The following is a 12,310-nucleotide window of genomic DNA, read 5'->3' as shown; positions in this document are numbered from 1 at the left end:
AGAGAGAGAGAGAGAGAGAGAGAGAGAGAGAGAGAGAGAGGGAGAGCTTATTCCGCGAGGGAGTGGTGAGTAGATGTCTTCAAAAAAGTACGAGACGCACTGCCAGACCGAAATGAAAATAGGAACAGCAGAATGACAAGAAATGCAAGCGTGCCTTGCATGTTGAGCTGTGTCTTATCCCAGCATCACCATTTCTGATAGCTTGGCCATCCTCCAAGATTGTCTGAACGGATGTAATCAAAAACTCGTTACTGGAGACGTTATCAGGTTGCTGGCTGGAATCAAATGCTGGAACAGGCGATATTTTTAAATTGAGCCCATAAGAGCGCAAACAGCCTTTTTGTAAAACATAAATCAAATGGCATATTTTTATGGATCCTCTCTTTGTAAAGAAATATATAAAATCACAGCTATTGGATTCGCTTGTGTTTTATCCCCCCTGCAACCCCCTCTTCTTAACAGCTGGATAAATAAAATGCTTGTATTTTTAAAAAATCAAAACACTTTTTATGTGAGAGAAATATATATGCACAGGATATTCTGCTTGACAAGGAGAAAAAAAAGAACAGGAACGTAAACTAGCTGTCCAATTGGAACGTATTCTGGCCCTTCCACTCGTTTTTAATTTTCGTGTTTTCTGCCTATATTGACACAAGTTAGATCATTAAGGAACAGGGCCAACCCAGGCTGAGAAAGATACAGCATCCCAGCAGAAAGACCGAGGTCCCGATAAAATCTCTTCCTATATGGGAATCGAACTCAGGTCTCCTGCCTGCAACGACAAAGTTCCTAAACTAAACACTACGCCAGAGACCCCTGTGATAATACACGAACAGAGATACAATTCCTCATAACATATAGTTATCCATGCCGTTTCATAATTTATTACAGCATCCGCGTCCTTTTACCCCCCCCCCCAAAAAAAAAAAGAAGAAAAAAGCAACAACAACAACAACAACAACAACAACAACAACAACAACAAACAAACAACTCCCCCCCCCAAAAAAAACACAACAACAACCAAAAAACAAACCAACAAAAAAAACCAACAAAACAAAAGCAAACAACAAAAAGGAAACAATCAACATGTATTTTCTCTCTGTCTCTCTATATTTACCGAAGCCCACTTTGGCAATCCGTCCCTTGCGTTCTCCAGACAGAAACAAGGCAACGTTTCTCTCATCGATCATAAGCATACATTTACTGGGGGGGAAAGAGGGGGGGGGGGCTGAACGATTGCTTCGAGCGACAGCTCTGAACGGTGCAATCGGATAAACGATATTCGTAATGGGGTCAGTCTAGGTCAGAATCATCACACATCAAGCACCCCGGGGCAAGCACGACAGTCTGATGTGATCTTGGCCTTGTCCCCCCAGCTGGGGTCTGTTAGGCTGAAAAGGGAGACAAGCACATTGGGAACGAGGTGTTGGACGCTACGTTTGGAGGTCTTCAAGACCCCGAGAGGGGATGGGTTCCTCCCCCCCCCCCCCACTGTCTATTATGCATCACAGTTTACGTTCACGGTTTTTTGTTGTTGTTTGTTTGTGCTTTTTTTGGGCATAGTTTATTGCCTAGAGTTTTACTCCATCAATATAGCTATCAACACAGTTCAGTTCATTAGGAGGGTTATGGCCTCTTCGGCCATTCCTGTGAGGGCAACCCTTGCTGAGCAGGATACCACATTCCTGCTCTCATAGAGACAATCATCATCAAGTGCCAGATCTGTAACAGACATCGGCAATCATTGTTTTCCATCCATTTCTTTGTTCGTATGCTTAAGAAAAAGTTAAGTCATCTTGATCTTTCCCTGTTATCCATCTGTTTCGGAAATACATGAAGGGGTTCAAGTCGAGAGAATGAGGTGACCATAAATTTGTAGGCTTTCATCTAATGAGTCGTTTCTCAAACGTTTCTTGCAAAAGTACAAGGGGCACTCTTAATGAGTAGCGTATGGCCTCACGATCCTAGAACCAGGCCTCATCAACAGCGTAACACCCTTTCCTACGGAAATTTCCCCCAAAAGCTTTCAGTATAGTGAGATATAATATCCATCTAATGTGACTGATGGTCATAATTCTACCATCCTCGTTCTGAAAACAGAAATAGCTGATCCCGCTTTTAAGGACCAACTTTTGTATTTTACTCATTTTTGGTTGAACTTTAAAAAAAAAGAACCCCCCCCCCCTAAAAAATCCAAAACCCCAAACCACTCAGATATTTCTCAAACACATGGATTTGTTTTTTAAATCTAAATCATTGCATGTCTCCTAGGTTGAATTTTTTTTTTTTAAAGTTTTGTTGAATTTGGTGCGAACATGGCTGAGTTCTTGTCCTTATAGATGAGTCCTTTTTACTTTTTAGACACCATGTGGAACAGTGCTACTGGTTCTTTCACAAAGCATACCCAGGAATGAGGTAAACCTGGAACATTAAAAAAGAATGCTGTTTTTCTCTTGTGAAGGTCACCACGTTTTGTAATCTATCTATCTATCTATCTATCTATCTATCTATCTATCTATCTATCTATCTATCTTGGATGCAGTCTCCCTAGAGATACGTTTGAGAATACGAGTGGAATGAAAATCATTCCTTCTTTGTGCTCGTGATGTTTGCTCTGTATTTTAATGTTAGTCTGCCCTAAGGCAAGACAGGATTCACAAAGGATTTCAGCTTTCGAAATGAATTGTCATGGAAAAGCGTGTGGAATATCAGGTTAAAAACTCTTGGAATATGATAAAAACAGAAAAATAAAGAGGGAAGAAGTAATAAGAAGAATAAGCATAGAAGCGCCAAGATCCCCTTAGGACATACGAGGCATAGAGACAGAGACAGATACACAGATAGAAACAGAAGTAATACTATTCAGATTATGTCTCAGTATGGTTTCAAACCCTCCCCCCCCCCCGGAAAAAGTCACTTTGATCATCTTAGACAGACACAATGTAAAATCACTTTCAGTCGTTGGGTCCGGATGGAATGACGAATTCTCAAAAGTGAACCATTTAAACATTACATATTATTCCTGACTATAAAGACTGTTTAAATTATGCTGAAGTGGTGTGTCAAAATGCAAATAATGCAGTAATTTTAAGTGGCGTCGGTAGTCGAGTGGATAGGCTATCGGGCTCGTAATCGTGAGGTTGTGGGTTCGGGGTTTCTAGCCTCAGGCCCGTCGTCGTGTCCTTGGAAAAGGCACATTACACGAATTTCCCCCACATCACCCTGATGTGAATGAGCACCCAGCCATAGAAAGCGAATGATCTTGTCAATATGTCATTGATTTAGTGCCTTTAAAATGTCAGCTAGTACCGTATGCTTCGCAGAAAGTTAAGATTGTTTTTTCAGAATTATATCAAGTCTGCTGGGGTAAAAATAGTATAGATTGTTTGGCACATGAAGCTTGCTATTGAGCGGGAATTTGCGCTATAAAAGCTATCTATTAATAAATATCAATATGTTACATCATCATCATCATCATCATCATCATCATCATCATCATCATCATCATCATCATCATCATCATCATCATCACCATCATCATCATTACTATTTTTAAAAATTATAACCCCCCCCCCCCAAAAAAAAAAAAAAAAAAAAAATGGAAAAAAAGGAGAACAAGTCCAGTTTGTTTTTTTCTGCTATTTCTTTTCGCGTTCGTGATGCTACCACATTCATCACCATTGATAGTTGGAACTGCCGACGGCGAAGTCTAATGTGCGAGATTCATACCAATATATCAATACGACTGTGCGAGCCGGAAGCAATTACGGGTATTGTATTCCTGTCATATTTGAATAAGAACTCCACAAAAGTCTCAACACTGAATTAATCAGCGTCTCACTTCTCCGCCAGCCAGGGTGAGAAAGAGAGAGAGAGAGAGAGAGAGAGATAGAGAGAGAGAGAGAGAGACAGAGAGAGAAAGAGAGAGAGAGAGACAGAGAGACTTAGAGACTGAGAGACAGAGAGAGACAGAGACAGACACACACACACACACGCACACACGCACACACTCACACACAGAGAGAGAAGAGAGAGAGAGAGAGAGAGAGAGAGAGAGAGAGAGAGAGAGAGAGAGAGAGCCATCTGCCCTGAGGTACGTGGTATCCAAAAATCCCCACCGCAGACACACCCTGAGGCAGTAATTAATTTCTGTCTTTGAACTTGCTCACCCCGGGTCTATTCGTCATACTGCTCTCTTACTAACCTCCTTGAAGCGGTTTTATGTTCCAGATCCACCGCTTTTTAGTCCTTTGTGAAAAAAAGAAACAGGAAAGCAACCCATTCCCCGAAAACAAGAAGAAGAAGAAGAAGAAGAAGAAGAAGAAGAAGAAGAAGAAGAAGAAGAAGAGCAACAACAACAACAAAAACAACAGTAACAACAGCAGCAACAAAACAACAACAACAACGGCGGTGGCATCTCTTCGGGGAGGATTCAGGGAGGTTGGACTGCCTCACCCGCTACCCAAGGGAGGCGGTGGCCCTGGCGAAGTGCACGCTCCTTGGGGCTCCAAACATTTCGAACAGATAAGCTACCACACACACACACAACAACAACAACAACAACAGCAACAACAACAGCAACAGCAGCAACAGCAGCAACAGCAGCAACAGCAGGAACAGCAGCAACAACAGCAGGAACAAAACAAAACGACAACAACAACAGCAACAATAACAAGTTTTACTTTGGAAGCCTAAACAGATGGATGACGGGCAAAGATCAGGATAAAACTTGTATTGCTTTTTTTGTAAAGCATCTGAGCAAAGGAATGGATGGCGAACCATGACAGCTAATGTGTCACAGATCTGGCACTTGATGAGAATGATTCTAAAACAGCAGCAGAGTAAACGAAAGACTATAGAAATACTAGAAATAGGTAATGTAATACAAAGTTAATTAAACTAGCCGTTAATAGCAGCAAGTTGAAGCAAGTGTCTCCCCCCCCCCCCTCCAAGTCGCAATGAAAGGTGTATAGTTCCTATCTGGCTACCTTTACATAATCTATTCAATTCAAACCTTCTATATCCTCTTGCCTCAAATGAACAACAGAATGAGAGTATGTTGTTCCTATTCGTTATTTTTATACAGTTTATTCGAACCTTTTATATACTCTTGCCTCTATTGCAAAACCGAAACGTCAAATTTATCTAAGTCCCTGAACGTTTATCTTTTCCCCAGGTTGTGTCGCAAGCAGCGCTGAAAGAGGCAAAGGCATCGATACTCAGTGCCTTTGATGAGAACAAGGATGGGAAAATCGATATTGCAGAGGTAATGTCTACGTATCTATCTATCTATCTATCTATCTATCTATCTATCTATCTATCTATCTATCTATCTATCTATCTATCTATCTATCTCCTCAAGAGAAATGTTTGAGAACGTAGTTTGAGATATAAAAAGCAATATTGTATGTACTGTGCACATGATGGTCACGTCGCATTTCAGAGCCAAAACAAGAATAGAAAATGGTTTTCTGAATGACGGGGGATACAGTGAGTTCACTATAATAATTTTTCAAAGGTCAGTTGTAGTTTTTAGGGGTATTTTTTTAATTTACATTTGACTGCAGAATAAAATGAGTTGTTGCAAAAATGGAAGAGGGGAAATATTTCGGCGCCTCAGAACCATTTTGTCCAAAGTAAAGAGGCGCTTTGGACAAAATAGTTCTGAGACAACGATATATCCCCCCTCTCTATAACAATTTAGGTAGCTTTTCTAGAGGGTTGCTTTGATTGCGTTTGACAGTATTAGTCTGCGATGCGCAGAATACACTATATAAAATACACGTATATATTGAGCGAAAGACTACCTAATGTGAGAAACTTAGTGCAAGTCAAAGAGTTGAAACATTATGACGCTATGTATAATGACTGATGCTTTAATAATGGGTACGAGTTCGAGAACCTCCGCACAATTACGACCATATAATGCAGAGAAGAAACATGGGAGATAGACAGAAACAAAAGTAGAAAAGGAAATAAGTAGGACCCACCTGTGGCGTTCTGTAACTACCTGCAACTTTTATAAAATAAGTTAGAATCGTTTTCAGAACAAGAAGCAAAGTATAGTAGATTTTAGAAATAGAAGAGAAAACGAAACAAAACCTGAAAATAACTCCAACAAAACTCTCCACGATATTTACAAATAATGCGAAAGTAAATCAAGGGCAAGAACGGCTTCGACAGAGGAATGTTTTCCATGCCGCTTTTCGGTCTTCTGCAGACGTATTAGCTTTTGAAATTCACATCTGTGTAGGCAAATGCCGGTGCAGAACAGTAGTTATCAAAATGATCTCGCAACAGGCAGCAAACTGGAAAATAATTTATGAAAAAACAACGACCAAACAATGTAAACACAAAGTCTATTATCATTCCTTTTACTTGGTTTGCAAAGACGTGCGGGGAAGGTGGGGGGGGGGGGGTGCCTCGGATTTAAGGTTTGACTTGTTATCTGGGTCGTCGTTCGAATTGTAATTCCAACTGGAAAATTCAATGTGCTCAATTGATTTCGACCGCACCCCATCCTCCATCCCTACCATTAGCAAACACAGGCTTTCTGTTTATATCTCGCAATTTTTCGATAAATGTGCATCTTGTCAACAAGACTTTCTTTAATTATAGTAATCATTTATGATGTATTGTGTTCGCGTCACCTTGGGCACACCTTCACTGCCTTTCCTGTCCTCCTCAACCGCAAGAGACATGATGCTGTCTTTCGTTACTGACAAGAAATGAGAGCTGTACTTCCTCCAACGACGTATCAGGGGCATAAACCGCTAGTACCCACCCAGATTACAGCAAACAAGGGTCTTGGTGGCTGGCATTTGTAGTTTTCGATCCCCCCAAATGCCATGTTGTTACAGAGTGATGTGTGGGAAATGTTGGAGGTTAAGACAGTTGAGGAGAAACAAGCCAACGAGCACACCAGGAATCGAACGATCATTGCTGGGGACGCAAAAGGACGAGACAAAAACCGTTGTTTTTCATGCTCCACACCGGCCGCTGTGTTTTTGTAGGTCATGTTTGGGTTTTTGTAACAAATAGGATATTGAAAGGCGTGGCTCTTAGATAGATCAGGTGATAGATAAGAAAAAGGAAGGGGGGGGGGAGTGAAGATGAAACGATATCCAAAAAGTAGGCGTGACATGTTGATGGGGAAGCCGCGAGACTATTATTATAGTTGGTTTCACCCTTGGTGACGGTGCGAATGACATTGGTTCGGATCCTGAGCAACACTCTCTTCAGTCTAAATTGTTTAAAGAATGGAGCGTCCTCCACCCACTTGAATCATCTGACATACTGGAGAAGGACTTTTATCCACCTTGCCCATTTATATCAGATTGACGCCATCTGATTAGTAGAAACAAAGTGCATATTATGATGGAGTCCAATAGTGTATTTAGTGCATACTTAGTATAACAAGTAACTATAATAGCAGATAGACATTCCAGGGTTATAGATATAAGTCATTGATCTGAGAGCGGTGATGATTTTAGATATAATGGTGGTAATGAGTGATGAAGAGGAATTGCGTTTAAGTAATGTTAGCGTTCTTCCTATCTTCCTCTGCTCCAATGAGTCACAAGGCACGTGGGCACACTCTATCCCGTTCCCTACTGGAACCATCTTTAATGTCACCGTGAAGTTCCGAAATGGTGGGCACAGTTTCTGCTAAGGTGACATTGTTAGTGTTAACCTATTCTATCTGGCCAAGGCAAGTGTCGAGAACTGGAGAAGGACTTATGATTCAGGGATTCCCCCTTTTTAGTTACATAAACGGTTTACTGTATGCGTAGAACCCACCCATAGGCTGTCATTTTTCTTTTTTTTTAAAGTAGCGGGACAATGTACCTCAAAAGGCAAATGTGTTGCAGTGTTTTAGAGTGAAGTATACTCGTATATCAAGACTGTTAGGCAAGGCAAACTGCGAGGAGGCAGAAGGAGAAGAAAGTTAGACGAACAGCTCTGAATTAAAAATAAAACAGGTGTTATGAGGCTTCGATCAAGTCCAGCTATCGAACATAGAGGAAGAAGACAAGTGGAAAGTTCATGGCACCCTAACAGTTGATAGTTTCACAGGACTGAGGATGACTCTACTTCTCTCTTCGTTTATACAACAACCTCGGAATAACCTAAAAATTGCTCGTTTTTTGTTTGACAGCCTAATCTAAATCCTTGCAAAAACAACCAGAAAAGTGGTTTTACTCTTGCCTTTTTATCTGTAAACCAGGTAGATTCATGGCATTGCCTCTCTGAGTTTACGTTGGGCGCACCACAAGAAAAGAACAATTCTCCTGGAGGCTGCAGTGTTGAATTCCTTTTGATTGAAAACGGGAAGTAAAAGAGACCCCGAGGCCTTCCAGGAAAAAAGTCTTAATTCTCGCCAGCTGTTCAACCCCAACAAGTACCATAACAGCCAAGTGCGAAACCAGCTAAGCCCTGGGAACACCACTATCGGAAGAAACGGTTGAAGAAAACTTGTCGAAGAAAGGAGAACCACAGACACATTTGCATATCTTTCAAGACCTTTCAGCTTGGTTCTTGAGGGCACAGGCTAGAGTTTTAACGATTCAGGCTGTCGGTCTGGAAATATACGAGGTTTAGGAGAGAAGTGATCAATATGGACAAAGTATGTCTGATCCTCAACGGTGAATACCTCTTTAGACAGAACGGTAAGTTACCACATTATCCGTAGACAAATAGTACACATCGAACAATCGCGTTCCATAGTACATTTGTACTATCAAGGTGCAAGAAAACAAAGTGACAGTGCTTTTCTTATAAGCATAATGATGTTCCAGTATCATGATCCCAAAATGTTACTTTATGGATACCATATAGGGTTGCTAGGTTAGCTCTAGTTCATACAACTATGATTTTTCCAATCCTGGGGGCGGGGGGGGGGGGGGGGGTGTGTGGAGCATCTAGCAAATGGTTCAATAGAGTGCTCATAAAAAGTGACACAAATCATAGTCGGATCAAATTGTTTATTTAGCTTCATGACGGACTAAGATGTCTTTCATGTGTCCACCTTGGCACCTTTGCACTATTTGAACAGACTTGGAACAATGTTAGGTCTCCAATAAATAAATTGTCATATTATCCCAATACTCATCCTATATTATGTAGTCTAAATTCCAAGAGGTCCTAATCAGAGTGACAGAGAAAAGTTCTGCTATCCCCATTTGCAGCATGGCACGTAAGACCGAAAGAATAAAACAGGTCATACCTAGGTTGCACAATTAGACCAAAGGCAAACAGTGACACAGAGTTGAAAAAGAGGACTGCAATATCTAAAGAAACTTTCAGCTGAATGAAACCTATCCTCTCGAATAAACACGTAGCAGTGAACACAAAAATAAGAACCCTGAAAGTGTACGAAAGGCCAATCCTTTTGTATGGATGCTAGAACTGGACTCCTAGCAAAGATACAGAGAGGAGACTGGAGGCTGCTGAAATGTGGTATTTACTCAGAATCTCATGGACAGAGAGGAAAAACGAATAGAGAACAGCTCAAAGTGGCGGGTTAGGAATGATCAATACTCAGAACCATAAGAAAGTACAATTTAGATTATTTGGCCACGTAAATAGATCAAATGGCCAAGAGAAACTGCTGCTGTGTGGAAAGACAGAGGACAAGAAGAGCTGAGGAAGGCAAAGAACGACATTCACAGATGGCCTGAACAACTTTGCAAAGAATAACACAAAGAGTAAACCTGAGGAGATCAGGAAGACGGACAACAGGAAGGAATTGGGTACCATGTTGGTCAATATCTACCCCAGACCTATATATTATACTGTGTATACACACGCACACACACACACACACACACACACACACACACACACACACACACACACACACACACATATATATATATATATATATATATATATATATATATATATATATATATATCATATATGTGTGTGTGTGTGTGTGTGTGTGTGTGTGTGTGTGTGTGTGTGTGTGTGTTAAGGTGTATGTAATATAATATATAAATATATCATTATAACAAATATGATCAAGATCTGGCAGCTTTCTTTCATAAAACTTAACGCTACGCTGGTCAAAACCTGATCACGCCTAATTTTTTTCTGGGTGTGAATTTCTTTTAATTTCTGGCGCGTTCATGTTCTTCGAGAATAGTTTGAAACGCATTCTCCCAGACATGAGCATAAAAAGTAGTGGACGAAATTTACAATAAAACGCAAGAAAAAAGCAGACAAAAGAATATTTAGAAGAAAACAATGAATGCTACTTGGAACTTTTGTTCCACACATTGAAAACATAGTGCACTCAGAATCGATTTTCCTTCATTGACAGACAGCATTATGTTAGACTGATTGCTCAAGCATTTCTACATCAAACTTAAAGCGGGTGAATGCCGCTCACTCTGACTCAAATACCTCGCGTCCACACCCATTAAGCAAACAGCTTTGTGTATCACAGACCCTTAAAGTTAAACAAACACTGATTCGCCGAGCTTTTACATAAAGGTACCACTGTTTTCAGCTATTCAGTTATTTATAAAAGACAAAAGCAGTCAAATGTTGATTTTTTTTCCTCCATAGATCCGCGCCCCTCCACCTCTCCCCCCCCCCCTTTTTTTTATTGCGAAGCCTGTTTCATAAGATCGAGCAGCATGAGCAATCACTCCAGATCTTTAAACAAACTTCGAGTCATTTTAGTGCAGGGCTTTAAAGAAAGGCATTATGCAAGCGGAAGCTCCCAGTGGGAAGAAAGAAGATGCAGTTTGTTAAATGAATTAATCGTTTTGATCTCGAATACAATTTCTTCGCTTCTTTTTCATCCGGAAGTTTCACAAAGCCATTGTAAACTGGACAATTTTGTTAAACACTGTAGATGCAGTTCACCAGCCACCCGTCACCATGCCCGTGATTATTCGTTCATGCCTTAGACTGCTCGTTGCCACAACAAGTCTCCAATTTTTCCCGGTCTCTGCTTTGCTGAATTAAATGAGACAGTTGTAGACTACTGCCAACATATTTACTACTCCAAAAAGAGCGGGTACAGGAAGGTTAAGAAGAGTGGTACCAAGTGGGCATCAACCAATAGACCCACTAGACATTGTGGATAGATAGATAGATTGGAGTACCTGCGCCTGTGGTGAAGTGGTTAGGCCGAGTGTCCATCAAAGCAAAAACGACTCAATTTGTTTCGGGAGAAACTAATTCAGTCTGTTCGTCTTCGGCGCGCGTATCCACGAGTAGCTCCAAAGACTCTGTGTCAATTCTCGGTATCGGAAAATCAAGAGGTCATAATACGCAAGGCAAAAATAAGAAATGAATGGGTTTTTAAAAACGTTTTAATAGTAAAATTGTACATATGTTTTAAAACCAGATGGTTGCTACAGTTATCGCTAATTTTGAGGAGCTGATTACGAATATGATATTAAGTTTTTTCGTTCAAACTTTCGGAAAGTGAGATAATATTTTCCTTAGTTTTGGTTTGGCCTATGACTGATGAGCCACCACATGGCCGATTATATTTCCACATGCAGCATTAAAACAGACCCCTTTTCTTTGTCGGAAGGTGCCTGTCGTTTTGGTGGAAAAAATCTAAATGGAATTTTCACTGATTGTTGAGGTAAAAACCGGCGTTCTATTTCAACAACCGATTGTCGGAGAGACGGAAAACTTAAGGTTGGTCGATTTCTTTTTTGGAGGACACTCGGGTTTAGGTGCTTCGCCGTCACACTCAGATGCTGTAAGTTTGATTCAAGAGTTGGGAGGATGTCATATCCCACTCTTCTCCGGATGGTTCTGGCAGGCACGGTCGAAGCAGCCCGTCTCTCTGCTATCTAAATTGTCTCGATTAGGACGTAAAGCTTGAACAGATACAGACGGGTGCGTCTACTTTTTTTGATATCAGAAAAGTGACGTACATACTTGTGTGGGCTTACAGAAACACACAAGAAGTCGTGCACAATATTGAGAGCAGTTGCTCATAGAAAATGATGCCCCTGATCTCATTATCTCGTCTAATGCCATCATGCTGCGTGCAGTTTTACGGTTAAGGTCGCTAAATGAGCTTAAGTCAAGAGTGTTTTTTGTTATAGTAGAGTGTTTTACGGCGCTCGCAACTGCATAAGGTCATAAGTCAAGAGTGTGTTCTGCTGCAATATCTGACCCACTTTCTTGACTGCACAATGCAAGAGGTAGAATGCTGTATGATTATGAAGGTCTTTCATTTCACCTAGGGAGAACTGAAGCAAGAGCCATATTAGGATCGAGAGAGAGAGAGAGAGAGAGAGAGAGAGAGAGAGAGAGAGAGAGAGAGAGAGAGAGC

At 40.9% G+C, this 12,310-nt stretch overlaps 1 protein-coding gene across 1 annotated transcript in view; it reads left to right on the top strand.

Annotated features, from left to right (window-relative positions):
* Positions 1–12,310, top strand: part of LOC101850945 (calbindin-32) — a gene marked incomplete in the record, with an annotated part of 155,313 nt that overhangs the window by 98,639 nt on the left and 44,364 nt on the right. Inside the window, 1 exon segment of the mRNA XM_035968816.1 lies at positions 5,177–5,266. Within this exon segment, the coding sequence (XP_035824709.1) occupies positions 5,177–5,266 (90 nt within the window).

This window comes from Aplysia californica, unplaced genomic scaffold, assembly GCF_000002075.1.
Source record: "Aplysia californica isolate F4 #8 unplaced genomic scaffold, AplCal3.0 scaffold00086, whole genome shotgun sequence".
NCBI classification, from domain to species: Eukaryota; Metazoa; Mollusca; class Gastropoda; order Aplysiida; family Aplysiidae; genus Aplysia; species Aplysia californica.
This window is presented reverse-complemented; position numbering and strand designations above follow the sequence as displayed.